The sequence below is a fragment of the Callithrix jacchus genome, chromosome 13 (genome assembly GCF_049354715.1).
Source record: "Callithrix jacchus isolate 240 chromosome 13, calJac240_pri, whole genome shotgun sequence".
In the NCBI taxonomy this organism is placed as follows: Eukaryota; Metazoa; Chordata; class Mammalia; order Primates; family Cebidae; genus Callithrix; species Callithrix jacchus.
This window is the reverse complement of record NC_133514.1, coordinates 44936698-44953977: the sequence shown is the minus strand read 5'-3', so window position 1 is coordinate 44953977 and position 17280 is coordinate 44936698. Positions and strand designations below refer to the sequence as shown.

General features: G+C 44.3%; 2 protein-coding genes across 11 annotated transcripts in view; both read right to left on the bottom strand.

Annotated features, from left to right (window-relative positions):
* The window catches only part of HGSNAT (heparan-alpha-glucosaminide N-acetyltransferase), a 73593-nt gene that overhangs the window by 52506 nt on the left and 3807 nt on the right, over positions 1-17280 (bottom strand). For 2 of the 5 annotated variants that reach the window (XM_078347657.1, XM_078347659.1), the window contains exon 1: positions 529-814. The exons of 1 other annotated variant lie outside the window; for it this stretch is intronic. Coding sequence is in view for 2 of the 4 variants with exons in the window: in XM_035270458.3 (XP_035126349.1) it covers positions 291-492 (202 nt within the window). In the remaining 2 variants the exon portion in view is untranslated. Of the gene's footprint in view, positions 1-290; positions 506-528; positions 815-17280 lie in introns of those variants that run through there. 2 more of the 5 variants (XM_035270458.3, XM_035270459.3) reach the window with 1 other exon arrangement.
* POMK (protein O-mannose kinase) overlaps positions 1159-17280 on the bottom strand; it is a 70047-nt gene continuing 53925 nt past the window's right edge. For 2 of the 6 annotated variants that reach the window (XM_078347663.1, XM_078347661.1), the window contains exon 6: positions 1159-1778. The gene's annotated coding sequence lies outside the window, so the exon portion shown is untranslated. Of the gene's footprint in view, positions 1779-5867; positions 8009-12525; positions 13476-17280 lie in introns of those variants that run through there. The other 4 variants (XM_078347662.1, XM_078347660.1, XM_035270463.3 and 1 more) reach the window with 2 other exon arrangements.

The following is a 17280-nucleotide window of genomic DNA, read 5'->3' as shown; positions in this document are numbered from 1 at the left end:
CCAGGACGAAGGCTTCGCTGGAGTGGGCGCCGCCTGGTCGCCCAAGTTACGCTCCGCCGCGGCGCGAACCGTCCCCTCCCCCGGCTCCGCGGGGCCCGGCCGCCGCAGCCTGAAGTCCGGCCTCCGGTCCGGGGCGCGAGACCGCGGAGTCGCAGCGACAGCTCAGGCAGTGGAGGCGGTTCCGGCCGAGCCTAGTGCTCGGCGCCCGCGCACGAAGGGAGGGGCGGTGCCGCGGGGAGGTGACGCCGCGCTCGGAGTCTGCCGCGCGGCGGGAGGAGGTGCGCACTCACCTCGTGGCGGCGAGCCCTGGGCGTCGCGCTCCGCGGAGCCGCCGGGGGCCAGCAGCGCAGCGCTCAGCACGGACGCCGCCAGCAGCAGCGCGACCAGCGCCCAGCCTGCCCCGGTCATGCCCACCGCCCGCTCGGCAGCCCCTACCGGCCCGCCGCGCCCCGCCCTGTGCTGCTCCGCCGCGGCCGCCCGCTCGCCCGTCATCGCCCCCTCCGCTGCCGTCACCGCCGCCTGACTCACCGCGGGAGGGGGAGCCCAGGGGCGGGGCCAGGCCATGCTACTTCCTGTCCTGGGGGCGCTGGCCAAGAAAGAAGTCGAGGCTGTGCGGAGAGTTTGTCCTCGGGACGAGAAACGTCCCTAAGAGAGGCCGCGGCAGGCCAGGAGACTTCCTCCCCGCCCCGCCTCCCCCAGCGGCATTCTGCCAAACTCCGGCGCCCACCGGCCACCCTCCACCCTCCGCAAAGGCGTCAGAGTCCTCGGTCCCGGTTTTGGAAAACGCCTCAGTAAGCAAGACTGCAAAGTCCCTGCCCTCAAGGCGTTTCGTACGCAGAGAGAGAGGCACGACTTAGAAGTCACCGATTGGTCCCACCTCTTGGAAGAGCCCCCGGCCAGGCTGATGAAGTGGAAGGGAGCGGGCAGAGGAGTCTGCACGCCCACTCCTGGTTGTATGCCGGGAGACTCTGTCAAAAGTATGAGGGCCAGGTACAGGAACCTATAACAAAGGTGCTTTGTAATTGCAAAACCTTGTCAACAAGCTGAATGTCCACCAGCTAGAAAACAGACAAACCGCCCTACAGCAGGGGAAGTGCTCTACAGCTTCCCGCATCCACGTGGATGAATCTCAAAAAACAAGACTGGGGAAAATGCAAATTGCAGACTGCCTTTTTAATAACTTATATAAAGCAAAACAATACTATATGTTGTTCAGGGACATCCATATATGTAATAAAAATACAAAGCTACACATGCAAATGTTGTGGGACTTTTCCTTACTTCAGCGAAAGATGAATGAGGTCCTTTGTCACACCCCAGGAAACATTACGCAGACAATTTGAAGGGTAAGGCAGGGTTTTATTGGGTAAAAAGTAAGAAAAGGGGGAACAGGGACCCTCCTCACACATTAAATCCCAAGTTCCAACGAGGAAGCGGAGGGGCCAGGCTCCTCCCCGCAGCAAACGGAGAAGCGAACTTCTATGGCTCCGCCCCGGGCCCCAGTGCGCACTCCTGCCAGTGCACAGACCAGTTGGAGTTTTGCCAGGGAGCCCTTCCCACCTGGCTATCCCATTCCCACCCCCTAAAGAAGTCCATCTCACTATTAGAGTAAGGATAAGGATAGGGCCAAAGATCGATCTAAACTGCTTCCTGCCGACAGGGGGCTCTGTTTTGGGAAAATGGCAATCAGATCTCCCTCAGAGGCTTATCTAAGGGTCCCCAGCAGAAGGGGCGATGGTCCAAGGCTCCAGTTGCATGACCGTTCCGAGTTTGATGCCCTGAAGGCGAAAAGAGACAAACCAGGTTATTAAAAAGCATGTCTGGCCGGACGCGGTGGCTCACGCCTATAATCCCAGCACTTTGGAAGGCCGAGGCGGGTGGATCACGAGGTCAAGAGATCGAGACCATCCTGGTCAACAGGTGAAACCCTGTCTCTACTAAAAATACAAAAATTAGCTGGGCATGGTGGTGCGCGCCTGTAGTCCCAGCTACTCGGGAGGCTAAGGCAGGAGAATTGCTTGAACCCAGAAGGAGGAGGTTGCGGTGAGCCAAGATCGTGCTCTCCAGTCTGGGTAACAACAGCGAAACTCTGTCTCAAAAAAAAAAAAAAAAAAAAGCACGTCTCAAAATTAAATAAGGTGTGGCGTGGTGGCTCACACCTGTAATCCCAGCACTTTGGGAGGCTGAGGTGTGTGGATCACTTGAGGTCATAAGTTCGAGAACAGCCTGGCCAACATGGTGAAGCCCTGTCTCTACTAAAAATACAAGAATTAGCCAGCCCTTGGTGGCGCCTGACTGTACTACCAGCTACTCGGGTATTTTTTTCAAGCAGGTATTTTTTTTCAAGCAGGAGAATCGCTTGAACCCAGAAAGCGGAGGTCGCAGTGTGCCGAGATCTCATTACTGCACTCGAGCCTAGGCAACGAGTGCAGTAAGCCCGTCCAAAAAAAAAAAAAATTTTTAATGAAACAACGAGAGGCGTAAGGACAGCTCAAAATTCCTGAGGACTTTTACCAATTTGTACACGGAGGCGGGGAGGGGCAAAAGTCCGAATGGTAAACAACTTTACCCTTTTGCTGGCATGTTGGACTTCTGAGTTCCCTTCTCCTAAAACCAATTCTAAGACAACCAGTTTAAGGTTTGGGAAATTAACTCTTTCCAATTTGGAGGATGCATCTGAGGGGAGTGTCCTGTAGTATGGAAACAATTACCTATCTGTGAGGAGAAAGGATAAAAGAAGGTATTTTTTTCAAAGGAGTCCCAGGACTTCAAGATGCATTTGAAAGTGGTGCAGATGAAGATGAATGGCTACCCATCTAGACAGTGGGGAGCAGGCATCCCTGGTTCCCTTCTCTTCCTAGTAGATACCTGGGGTACGTGAGGGAGAGAAGAAAGCATCCTCTTTCCGTCCTTCCATCCTTGCATCCCCAAGTCCTGGCAACCTTGGCAAGTGCTCCCATGGGTGCCAGAGGGGCTTGCATCATGAAGCAGGGGTCTAGGGGGAATTATCTGGTCTACCTATGTACGCCCTTATCACCCCTGCTGTCAGTAGTCTTGGAGTTCCCTAGACCTCATTTATGCTGAGGAATTGGGGGTTGCATGGACTCCTTATCAGAAGCCCAATGCTAAGGTAAAACTGTGAAACTGAGTCCTCTAACAAGGGAGAGAAAAGGATGTCTTGTGACACACCCAGATAACTGGTGGTTATAGTTATGCTTGCTAGGATTTGGATGCATGGTGCTTGGCTTTGATTAGCTTCCTTGGTCTTAGTTTCCCAAAAGGAAACCTCTGAATGATGGGCAACCTATTTATTCTCATCACCTGGCAGGATTGGCAGGATAATTGCTCAGATTTTTTACATTATGCAGATTTTTTACATTACCCATTTCTCTTGTTCTTTCTGAGCTGCAGCCGGAGATTGCCAGTTGGTTCACACAAACAAGCATGATTAGTCTAAAAATGTAGGCAAAAACTTAAAAACAACTGAATTTAGGCCAGAGCGGTGGCTCATGCCTGTAATCCCAGCATTTTGGGAGCGTGAGACGGGAGGATCACGAGGTCAGGAGTTCGAGACCAACATGGTAAAACCCTGTCTCTACTAAAAATACAAAAATTAGCTAGGCGTAGTGGCGCACGCCTGTAATCCCAGCTAGTCAGGATGCTGAGGCAGGAGAATTGCCTGAACCTGGGAGGCGAAGGTTGCAGTGAGCCAAGATAGTGCCACTGCACTCCAGCCTGGGTGACAGAGTGAGACTTCATACCAAAAAAACAACTTAAGAAATGAATGGCAAATGAATAAGTTTTGGAACATAATTTTGCTCCAGTCCTAATTTTCGTTAAAAAAAAAAAAAAGAAATTATGATAGGACTCAATTATTTGCAAAATAGATTTTAGTGTCATACTGGGTCTGGTTCTTTACATAAAGTGCAGCAAGAATAATTATTTCTACATAGGCCTTTTGGATTGGCTTTGATGAAACTCTGTTCCACAGAGAAACTTAGATGTAAGACCTTTTAAAGCCAAGCCTAGCCATGAGCTAGGCTGATCCTCTCCTCTTAAAGTCCCAGGATAAACTTGGAGCTCCTGGACCTGTTAGAAAGTGACATTATTTACTGACCACAGGTCAGGAACCCTGTACAGGGGCTGCGTAGACAAGAGTATGAGGCCAGTTTCCCCACTGGGCTTATACTGGCTCTGCAAGTAAAGATTTGTAGGGTCCAGCCCTATAGGGTTCTGTGAGCCCCTCCCTGCTGGTGCAAAGAAGAGAAACTATAGAAATAAAAGACACAGCCAGGCGTGGTGGCTCACGCCTGTAATCCCAGCACTTTGGGAGGCCGTGGGGTGGATCACCTGAGGTCAGGAGTTTGAGACCAGCCTGACCAATATGGTGAAACCCCATCTCTAAAAATAATAATAATAAAGAAATAAAAGACACAGACGTAGAGATAGAGAAAAGAGAGTTTGGGCCCGGCGGTCCACTGCCATCCAAAGCACAGAGTCCTGCAGTGGCACCGAGTGCCTGGATGCTCTGACTTTAATTGAGTACAAAGCAAGGGGCAGGGAAGGTAAGGTGAAGTAACGATGGTCAGTGATAGGGTGAGATAAATCACGTGTCTTGGAGATAGGGGGCCCAGAACTTTCAAGTACCTGATGAGGAGAAAACCTAATACATCAGCACTCTTTGCATATTTGTCAGAAATATCAGTGACGTTAAGATTATGTTACTATTATTAATTCTCATCTTCTGAGAAAAAGAGAGACCAGGTGCAGAAGTGAAGCGGGAGAGTGGACATGGAACATGACCACTGAAGCACAGCATCACATAGAGATAGTTAAGCACCTGGATGTCTGTGGGCCTACTTGACAGCCATCAGGCCTTACCACAGAGCTTGGAGGAGCGGAGTTTTCTCCTAATTCCCCAGTAAGGAGATGTCTTGGCCACTTTGGACATCTCCTTCCGTAGCTGGCTAAACAGTGGGCACCTTCACAATGCTGGCACTGCCGCACAGATGAGGTGCCCTCCAGCAGCCCTTATGCAGGCATGACAGAGGGCTTAGAGCATCTTGCCTTAGGATCACTTTGTTCATAATGTCACCTCAGTTCCATGTTTCATAACCCGATAATCATTAGTAAAATTAAAGGTTATATTGATTATATATGATTATATAAAGGAATAACTATGTGCTTATATTTCTAATTCTTTTCTAAACCAATATTCATATGGGAATAGGCTGAGACTTCAGACCCTCGCCATGGCACTTGTGGGATTCCCCTCCCACAAAGATTGACTTTTTTTTTTTGAGACAAAGTCTCACTCTGTTGCCCAGGCTGGAAGTTCAAGCAATTCTCCTAGCTCAGCCTCCTGAGTAGCAGGAATTACAGGCACAGCCTTTCACTCAAAGCCTTGGGAAAATAACCAGTTTTTCCAATTGTGTCTTGTTGCAAAAGATAAATGGATTGTTATTGCACTGATGCAGACAACTATATTTCCATAAGTCAAGAATACTCACAGATAGTTTCCAAATTCTAGAGGAACTAGGCCAGGCATGGTAGCTCACAGCTAATCCCAGCACTTTGGGAGGCCAAGGCAGGTGGATCACTTGAAGTCAGGAGTTTGAGACCAAGCTGGCCAACATGATGAAACCCCATCTCTACCAAAAATACAAAAAGTAGCCAGGCATGGTGGCACACACCTGTAGTCCCAGCTACTTGGGAGGCGACAGCAGGAGAATCACTTGAGCCTGGGAGGCGGAGGTTGCAGTGATCCAAGATCACTCCATTGTACTCCAGCCTGGGTGACAGAGCAAGACTCTGTCTCAAAAAAAAAAAAAAAGGAAACAGGCAAAGAGAAACAAACATGCTCCAAATTTTGTTCACACAAGTATATCTTTCTCTATTATTAAAGACCATAAATGGTTTAAAATAAGTTTCCTTGACTCTGAAAAACAAAGAATGGCAATATTCCCAGCAAGTTAAAAGGTTGCTTCAGCTTTCTGAGTTCAGTCCATTTAGTTCTTGTTTTGCTTGATATTTGTGAACACTTCATCTCTTTATGAGTCCTATGAATTTTCCTTTATGCCAATGTTCCAATCTCCAAAGTTATCAGAAACCTGCATTTGAGAGTACCTATCAAAGTCCTGTTGCTTATTATAAACCATCTTTTGAAAAGGATTAAAACAAGACAACAATTGTCTGTGAATAGCAAAATGTCCAGGGTAGTTGCCGTTAAAAACACAATTAACAAAGAAGTTTGGTTATCTCCATCGTTTACAATAACTTAACATAACAACCTTAATTATGATTGATAACATATACTTGGTCATTACAATTTTATAAATCCCATACAATTTTGGAACATATATTAGCATTATTCACAAAAATATAACCTAAAGAAAACTGAACATCATTTTGGCAATCCCATGTACCTAAACATGTCAGATGACCTTGTTCCCCTATTTTTCTGGATGTTTCAGGTACCCTCTGAACCATCCAAAAAGCCAGACATCAGGAAAGACAATTTTGAAACTGAAGTTTGATTTTAGGAAAGCTGTTAAATATATTTGAGATTTCAAACACTTGATGTAATGAAATAGAATTCCAGATTACCATAAATTATTTTGCCAAAATGATGACTCAGAAATTTTAAAGAAGCAAAAACCTTTTATAACCCTCTATAGATTTTTGCCAAAGAGCAGATTAGTGCTTTAAGAATACCTTGTTTTGGCCGGGCGCAGTGGCTCACGCCTGTAATCCCTGCACTTTGGGAGGCTGAGGCGGGTGGGTCACGAAGTGAAGAGATCGAAACCATCCTGGTCAACATGGTGAAACCCCGTCTCTACTAAAAATACAAAAACTTAGCTGGGCATGGTGGCGTGTGCCTGTAATCCCAGCTACTCAGGACGCTGAGGCAGGAGAATTGCCTGATCCCAGGAGGCAGAGGTTGCGGTGAGCCAAGATCGCGCCATTGCACTCCAGCCTGGGTAACGAGCGAAACTCCATCTCAAAAAAAAAAGACCTTGTTTTGCTTGCTTTTATTTCAATGCTTAATTTTCAGAAAACCCACATAATACCCTTTTGAATATAGTCAATATGTTCACAAAGAGAACCCCTTTGCAAGGTTAATTTCCACAATGCTTCCACCACTTGTTTGAACCTTCAACTTCATCCTGTCTAATTTAAAACAATCTTTGGCAGGGTACAGTGGCTCATGCCGGTAATCCCAGCACTTTGGGAGGATAAGGAGGCAGATCACCTGAGGTCCGGAGAACAAGACCAGCCTGGCCAACATGGCTAAACACTTTCTCTACTAAAAATACAAAAATTTGCCAGGTGCGGTGGCTCACATCTGTAATCCCAGCACTTTGGGAGGCTGAGGTGGGCGGATCACCTGAGGTCAGAAGTTCGAGACCAGCCTGACCTATATGGTGAAACCCCATCTTGAAAAATAAATAAATAATAAAAAAATAAAAATACAAAAATTAGCTGGGTGTGGTAGTGCACACCTATAATCCCAGTTACTTGAGAGGCTGAGGCAGGAGAGTCACTTGAACCCAGGAGGTGGAGGTTGCAGTGAGCTGAGATTGAGCCACTGCACTCCAGCCTGGGTGAGAGAATAAGACGCTGTCTCAAAAAACAAATTATTTAAAATAAAATTTTAAAAAATTCCTTTAACCCTAGGCAAAAATTTACATTTCCATGCCTTCTTATAACCTTTTACAAAAAAAACACATTTGGCCAAGTGCCGTGGCTCACACCCGTAATCCCAACACTTTGGGAGGCTGCGATGGGTGGATCACAAAGTCAGGAGTTTGACCAGCCTAGCCAACATGGAAAAACCCCGTCTCTACTAAAAATACAAAAATTAGCCAGGCATGGTGACACTCCCTGCAATCCCAACTACTCGGGAGGGTGAGGCAGGAGAATCGCTTAAACCCAGGAAGCAGAGGTTTCAGTGAGCTGGGATTGTGCCACTGCACTTCAGCCTGGGCAATAGAGCAAGATTCTGTCCCTAAAAAACAAAACAAAAAACATTTTACTATTCTTACACACCTTGCATGTAAATCTATTTCCAGTGGTCTCAACTACATAATAGTCAACTCCTACCAATTTTTAACTTTAATGTAAAACCTGGCAAGTTGTTTTGTGTGCCAGGTGCAGCCAAGGTTTGACTCCTAGCATAATTAAGGGTGTGGTTAGTTCCTTAGATTCCCAGGCCTTAATAGTTGTGAAACCAGAAAATCAAATAGTTCTCAAAACCAAAAAGCAGTTTATAACCTTAAAACACTTAGCAAACCTTGCATCTGACCTGCATAATTTGGTCCGCCTATTTACATTTTGAGAGCATCTGCTTTTTACCAGTAATTTTTAAGGCTGTTTTTATTTCTCAAGGATTAAAATCACATGAACTGAAAGATACCGCTGCTTTTATCTTCTCTTTTAATAAATATTTGATCTAAGCACTTGTCTTTTTTTAGGCCAAATTAATTAGAGCTCTTTTAACAGACATCATACATAACACATATGTTACACAGGCAGGCAGAAGAAAACCAATCGCTGGGTCTGACCCTTTAAGAGACAGGGCTAGGAAAACATGGAAATATCAAACCAGAAAGGAACTCATTCCCTAAGGCAGAATTGCTAAACAAAGCCATACCAGGGAGTTAGAGGCCAAGCCCCAGGTTGTAAAACAACATGGAGGCCTGCAGTGAAGTTCCCTAAGAACTACACAGACAGGCAGAGCACACCAGTATGCAGGCCAGTTGGGAGTTTCTCTGGGGACCCTTTCCCACCTGGCTGTCTCAGAAAGATAAGCATTAAATTATAAGGATTGAGAGCTGGAAGGGAGGAGGATCTTAAGGGCTTCACTGGCAGTATATCATTGCTTAAGTGGATGATAGGGTGCATCCTGTACTATATTTTATACTTCTTTGGGTGTCTGAATTATTTGATAATTTTTTAAAGCTACAAGACAGTGTGATTAGTGCTGTTAGGAGAAGGACAAGATGCTAAGGTGGCATTTGACAGAAGGCTAGTCTGGGAAGCTTACAGGAGGTCTGTCATTTAAGTTAGCCAGGAGAAAGCAGGAGGAGTGTTCCCAGAAGAAGGAACAGCCTTTCCAACATCCCAGAGAACGTGTCGCTTAGCGAAGGAACTGAAAGAAATCTGGGGTGAATAGAGCAGAGTTCTGTGATGGGAGAGGGGAGTCAGGGGGTGAACTAGACAGCAGAGTTGAGTACAGGCTTCTTCCTAAGTACAGTAGAAGCTGGTGGTGAGTTTGAAGGTGGAGAATAACTCGGGAAGTAATGATCATGGGCTATCTCACAAACTCAAGTTCAGTCAAATGATTTTTCTAAAAGAAAGCTCCTTTGCCAGAATGTCAGGAAGTTCAGGTACTCCCTCCTTCCTCTTTGCCCCCTGCCCCATTGTTCAAAATCGAGGAACTGAAGGACGCTGGCATCAGAGAGGTCTGGCAAGGCCATGGCCAACTAGTCATCTTCTGCCTAACATATAGCAGCACTTCTCTCTGGCCCAGCCCTCCTGGCATAAGCCACAGGAGTCACTGAGTGAATGTGCCCTTCTCTGTTCGCTTGGAGGTCAGCTTTGTCACACCCTCCACGTTCAGGAGAGTCTGTAGTCCCTGTCTTAGGGCTGTATATATAGCATAGCTGTTCCTGTACCTGAAATTCCCTTCCCCACCCAGACATCTCATGGCTCCTCCCTCACTTCATTCAGGTCTTAGGTCAACTGCTGCCTCATTTAAGGGGGTCTTCCACAATAACCCTATCTAAAGCTAAAACGTGCTGGAGCCCCGATCCTGCTTTTCTTCATTACACTAATCTCTGTCATTATATGTATTTTCCTGCCCTACTTGTACTAGAATGTACATTCCATGAACGCAAGGAGTTTGTTCTGTTGGCAAGAACCTTCTCATTAGACTATAATACATCAACAACAGCTCCAAAACCTCATGGCTTACCCCAACAAAAATCCCTTTCCTGTTCACGCTAATGCTCACAGCAAGAGCAGCAGTAGGAGGACAAGGTAGCAAATCCTACACTGGCTCTTCAGGCGCCTGCCTAGAAGAGATGTCTATGATTTCCTCCACATTTATCTGGCCAGAGCAAGACATATGGCTCCATGTTACCAATAGATTCAACAACTGTTCAACTCTCAGCAACTAGAAAAAGAGGGAACTTCTGGCGAGGCACAGTAGCTCACGCCTGTAATCCCAGCACTTTGGGAGGCTGAGGCAGGTGGATCACCTGAGGTCGGGAGTTCGAGACCAGCCAGACCAACATGGAGAAATCCCATCTCTACTAAAAATACAAAAATTAGCCAGGCATGGTGGTGCATTCATAATCTCACTACTCGGGAGGCTGAGGCAAGAGAATCGCTTAGACCTGAGAGGCATTAAGTTGTGGTGAGCTGACATCGCACCACTGCACTCCCAACCTGGGCAACAAGAGTGAAACTCCATCTCAAAAAAAGAAAGAAAGAAAGAAAAAGAGAGAACTTACTCAGTATGATAAAGGCATCTCCAAAAAACAGCTAACATGACATTTGCAAAGACTGAATGCTTCCCTCTGTGGATCAAGAACAATGCAAGGATGCGCAATAAGGCAAAGAAATAAAAAGCATGCAAACTGGCTCCATTCAGACGGCCTGATTGTACATGAGGAAAATCTGAAGGAATCTACCCCTCAAAAAGCTACTGGAACTAATGAGTTTGTGAAGGTCACAGAATTCAAAGTCAATATATAAAAATCAATTTTATTTTTATTTTCTGGATATAACGATGTTGACACTGAAAAAACTGGAATTTACAATAGAATTTTTTTCTTATAAAATGGAATTTTTTTTTTTTTGAGACAGAGTTTTGCTCGTCACCGAGGTTGGAGTGCAATGGGACTGTCTTGGCTCACTATAACCTCCCCCTCCTGGGTTCAAGCAGTTCTCCTGCCTCAGACTCTTGAGTAGCTGGGACTACTGGCATATGCCACTAAGCCCAGCTAATTTTTTTGTATTTTTAGTAGAGATGGGTTTCACCATTTTGGCCAGGCTAGTCTCAAACTCCTGACCTCAGGTGAACTGCCCACCTCAGCCTCCCAAAGTGGGAATTTTTAAAATTTAACAAACCAGGTACAAGATCAGAACACAGAAAACTATGAAACATTTGAATGAAATTAAAGAATACCTAAAAAGTTGGAGGGATATACTGTGTTTCTAGATTGGAAGAATCATTACTGTTAAGATGCCAGTTCTCTCTAAATTGATCTTTAACTTCAGTGCAATCCCAGTCAAAATTCAAGGAGTTTTTATTGTTGTTGTTGTTGTTAAAACTGACAAGCTGATTCTAAAACTTTATGTGGAAATGCAAAGGACCTAGAACGGCCAAAACAATTTTGAAAAATAACAAAGTTGCAGGTCTTACGACTACATGATGTTAAGATTTACTAAAAAGGGACAGGATAGAGAGCCTAGAAATAAACACACACATTGGCTTTTTCTCCAAGCTTCCACAGGAATGTAATAAAGGAAAGGATAATCTTGTCAATAAATAATGCTGCAACAACTGGATATCCACATGGAAAGAACCTTGATTCTAACCTCACACAACATACAAAACTGAACTAAAAATAGATTATTGATCTCAATAAAAAAGCTAAAACTATAAAACTTCTGGAAGAAAATACAAGAGAAAATCGCCATGACTTTGGATTAGGCAAAGATTTCTTAAATAGCACATAAACCATTAAAAAAGAAAAACTGTATGAAAGACATTGCTAAGAAAATGGAAAGCCAAGTCACTATGAGAAAATATTTATAAAACATATATCTGAAAAAAGTCTTAATACCAGAATTTATAGTGAACTCTTATAATCCAATAATAAAGCAAATGACTTTATTTTAAAATGGGCAAAAGAGTCATGTATCAAAAAATATGTGTGAACTGCCAATAAACATGAAAAGGTACCAGCATCATCGTCTTTAGGAAAATGCAACTTAAAACTACAATGAATCCCGGCATTTTGGGAGGCCAATGTAGGAGGATTTCTTGAACCCATGAGTTCAAGACCAGCCTAGGTAACACATTAAGACGCCATCTCTACAAATAATACAAAAATTAGCTGAGCATAGTGGCATGCATCAGCTTCTTGGGAGGCTGAGGAGGGAGAATGGCTGGAGCCTTAAGGAGGCTGAGTCTGCAGTAAGCCATGATTGTGCCACTGCACTCCAGCCTGGGCAACAGAGCAAAGCCCTCAAAAAAATAAAAATAAAACCACTTACACTGAAAACTAATCACACCCATTAAAACAGCTAAAATTAAATAGGCTAAAATAAATAACAAGTGTTGGCAAAGACGTGGATCAAATGGAACTCGTACACTGCTAGGGGAAAATAAAATGGTACAACTACTTTGGAAAAGAGTTGCAAATCTATGAAATTAAACATATACTGACATATGACCATCTGACCAATCAGGTATTTGCTCAGAACAAATGAAAACAATTGTTACACAAAGACTTGTATTTTAAGGTTAACAGCAGTTTTATTCATAATAACCCAAAACTGGAAACAATGCAATATCCATCAGCAGATAAATGAAGAGTGTGATACAGCCATACAATGGAATAACTATGCACCAATAGATATAACCTACTGATACATGCAACAACATAGATGAACCTCAAAAACATTACACTGAACAAAAGCAGAGAGACACAAAAAATATATACTACACTATATGCTATGGTTTAAATACTTGTGTTCCTCCAAAATTCATGTTGAAACTTAATCTCCAATGCAATAGTATTAAGAGGTGGGTCTTTGGAGGTAATCAGGTCATGAGAGCTCTTCCATTGTAAATAAGCTTAAGCCCTTTAAGAGAGAGGCCGCACACAACATCTGCCCTCACCTTTTTTTTTATTTTTTGCCTATCTGCCCTGTCTACTATGTGAGGACACAGTGTTCAAGTCACCATCTTCAAAGAAGAAACTGGGCCCTCAGACACCAAACCTGTTAGTGCCTAGATCATAACCTTTTTAGCATCCAGAACTGTGAGAAATAAATTCCTATAATTTATAAATTACCCAGTCTCAGGTATTTTGCTATAGCACCACAAACAGACTTAGACACTGTATGATTCCATTACTGGAACTCTAAAAAAGAAATTCTAATTTTTCTAAAAAGAAAGGAGAGAGTCATTGCCTGGAGCCAGCAGAGGTGAAAGGATTGATTGGGATGGGAAACCGAGGAATTTGCCGGTGTGATAGAAATGTTTTGTCTCTTCACCTATGGGGATAGTGACACAAGTACATAAACGTATCAAAACTCGTTGAACACTTAAAACTGTTGCATTTTATTACACAATGAGTCAAAAAGTGGAGTTTTTAAAAACTCAATTATATTTCTTCCTGGAGCAAAGAAAGAGTCTGAGGTTTCTGGCTTGGGAAATCAGATGCATGCTGTGCCACCTACAGATGAGGAAACACAAAGCAGATTTTGAAGGAAACACAAAAAGCAGATTATCTGGGAAATCCTGAGCTTGAAATGTTCTTTAGAAAAATGTTTATTTAAATATCTTCTCCATTAATTAATTGGACTGTTTGGATTTTGTGCTGAATTACAGGAGTTCTATAGGATCACTGGATATCAATTCCTTATTAGATATATGAACCTGCAAATAAAATAGATGTAAAGGTCTGGAGAAATAAAAATTTGGGAAAAATCAGCACATATATGGCAAGTGAAGTCATGGCAGAAAATGAGATCACCCAGGTAATGTGTTTAAGGCTAACAAGAGAACCTTCAGCAGCACCAGGGATGGACAGAGACTGAGAATTCAGAGTGACAAGAGGAAAACTAGGAGAGTATGATGTCACAGAAGCCAAGGCTTGTATATTACAAGGAGGAAACAACAAAAGATTATCCACTCAAAGCCGGGTGCAGTGACTCACGCACATAATCCCAGCCAGCACTTTGGGAGGCTGAGGCAAGTGGATCACGAGGTCAGGAGTTCGAGACCAGCCTGACCAACATGGTGAAACCCCATCTCTACTAAAAATACAAAAATTAGCTGGACGTAGTGGTGTGCACCTGTAATCCCAGCTACTCTGGAGGCTGAGATAGGAGAATGGCTTGAACCCAAGAGGTGGAGGTTGCAGTGAGCCTAGATCATGCCACTGCACTCCAGCCTGGGCGACAGACACTCTGTCTCACAAAATAAATAAATAAATAAATAAATAAAAGATTATCCATTCAACTAAGTTACCCAGTCCTTAGGAACCCAGTGACAGCAGTTTCAGGGCAGTAGTAGTAGCAAAGGTCCAACTGCCTTGGGTAAAGGAGTCAAAGGAATATAAAGAAGTATAGGCATTTCAACAAATAATGCTGGGATACTTGGACAGCCAAATGCAAAAGAACGATGTTTGACACTGACTTTACATCACATACAAAAACTAAATCAATGACCTTAATGGCTCAAACACCCTAATGTAATAGAAAAAACTATAAAATTCTTAGAAAAAAACATAGGAGGAAATCTTCACGACCCTGGATTTGGCAATGGATTCTTACATGCAACCCCAAAAGCATGAGCAACCAAAGAAAAATGCAGATACATTTGACTTCATAAAAAATTAAAACTTTGTATATCAAAAGACACTACCAAGAAAGTGAAGACAACCCACCTGGAAGAAAATAGCTGCAAATCATATATCTGATAAGGAACTAGTATAAGGAATACATCAAGAACTCCTACAACTCAACAACAACAAACTAAACAACATGATTTGTAAATGGGCAAATTTAAAAACTGACAAAATATCTGAATAAACCTTTTTCCCAGGAAGATATACAAATAGCCAATAAGCATATGAAAAGGTACAAGATCATTAGTCATCAGGAAAATGCATATCAAAACCACAGTGAGTCCTGTGTTCATGTACTGGAAGCCTTAATAGTGGTAAGATGTCAATACTACCCAAAGCACTCTAGAGATTAAATGCATTATCTAGACTCCTAATGGCAGAATCCCAAAAATATAAAAATCCATCTAAAATGTATATGAAATCACAAGGGACCTTGAACAGCCAAAATAATATTAAAAAATAAAAAGTTGGACATCTCACACTTCTAAATTTCAAAAAGTACTATAAAACTATGGTAATCAAAAAACCGTGAGCCCGGCTCTCAACTCCTCCACAACAAAGGACCAAAAAAAGAGATAATCACGAGTCAGGTAGAGCACCAAAGACAGAACACTTTAATTCAGCAGGGAAGTGACAGGGAACCCTCTGAGGCACAAAAGGAACAGTAAACAAAGCAGCCAGTGTGTCTTGGATTGTCTCAGAGGCAGGAAGGACACTTCATTTCAAGGAAAAGAAAAGTGAAAGAACCCCAGTGGTCCACATTCCCAGGACAGATGCCGGCACCCACAGAGGATGCCATCAGCCTTCACGGGCCCTGAGCCCAGTATACGGAGCTGCCTGGACTCCATGCAAATGTGTTGTTCCAGAAAGGGAAATCCACTGGATCTTACTCACATTCCAAGAAACATGCTGCTGTGGCACAGCACCATTTTAAGAGTCTAGCCCCCACCAGATTATATCCTGCCTTGGGGTCCAATAGCCCCTGCAGTCCACATCCCTGAGCCCCCAGGAACACCCTCCCACATTCAACCAGAAGGCTGCAATATCACAACCACCCAGCAATGCAGCCAGGTTCCCAGTATTTTGACCCATGTAGTGTCTTATATCCCAAGAACAGGCAGTGTAGCACACAGGGGAGGCTGCCCCCAGGAAAAAGGGAACTGAAGCTCCCAGAATCTGGAAGCCATATTCCCAACACCAATGCCACCAAGAGAACCCTGCCCCTCTCAGGAGGGCAACAGCACACCTGCATGCACCTTCAGGGGGCCTGAGGACCAGTGTGTCCATATGTGCCATCCAAGAACCTAAAGACAGCCCTGCCCTACCCACTGCCACCAGTATTCCCAGGTGCCATCTTTCCTTCATGCGACTACTGGTGCCTACATGCTCTGTCAGGGAGCGTGAGTACTGGCCCACCCCATCCAACACTACTGGTGCCCACACACACAATCCCAAGGCCTGAACAGGCCTGCCCCACCTACCACCACCAGTGCCCACCCAAGTGCATCACCTAGGGAATGGAAACTAGCCCATTCATCCTGCCACAGGTACTGCCAACAGCTGTGATTGCCACCTGAGGGTCCAATGTCCAGCCCACTGCTGCTACTGCCAGCACCATAAATTTTGCCTTGGGGCTTGAGGACCAGCCAACCTGGGCCCCCACTACCATTCACTACCAGCGCTCACACCAGCTGGGGTCCTGAAGACCAGCATGCCCAGCCCACTGCCAGCCACCACAGCTAATGCCTGCACATGCCACCAAAAGGCCCAGGGACTGGCCCCTCTGGCACCCCTGTCTCCAGAAAAGCCCCGTGACAGCCTCAACTAACAATGACAGCTTAAGCCACTGAGGACTCACAAACACCAGTGACATTGACTACAGCTGAAGAAATCATTGATACTGTGCCCACCAGAATCAAAGCCAAAACATCCTACTCAGCCAAAACTATACATATGCCTACAAAAAAGTATTTCCTTATGAAAGCCAATCCATAAAATTGGAAGCAACTATTCCACTAGATGAATAGGTATCAATGTAAGGACACAAGAAACATGAAAAAGCAAGGAAACTTGCTCCAAAGAGATATAATACCTCCAAAGAGACACAATGATTCTCCAGTAACACATCCAAAAGAAAAGGAAATTCATAAAAATGCATGAAAAAGGCCAAACATGGTGGTTCACACCTGTAATCCCAGCACTTTGGGAGGCCAAGGCAGGCAGATCACTTGAGGTTGGGAGTTCAAGACCACCCTGACCAACATGGAGAAACCCCGTCTCTACTAAAAATACAAAATTAGCTAGGTGTGGTGCTGCATCCCCGTAATCTCAGCTACTAAGCAGGCAGAGGCAGGACAATCGCTTGAACCCAAGAAGCAGAGGTTGCAATAAGCCAAGATCACACCATTGTACTCCAGCCTGGGCAACAAAAGCAAAACTCTGTCTCAAATAATAAAATGCCTGAAAAAAAATTCAAAATAATGATCTTAGGGAAACTCAGCAAGTTACAAGAGAACCCAGATAATACAAATAAATTAGGAAAACAATTCATGATCTGAATAAGACATTCAACAGAGATAGACATAGAAAAATAACCAAACAAATCTTAGAACTGAAAAATTCAAAGAAT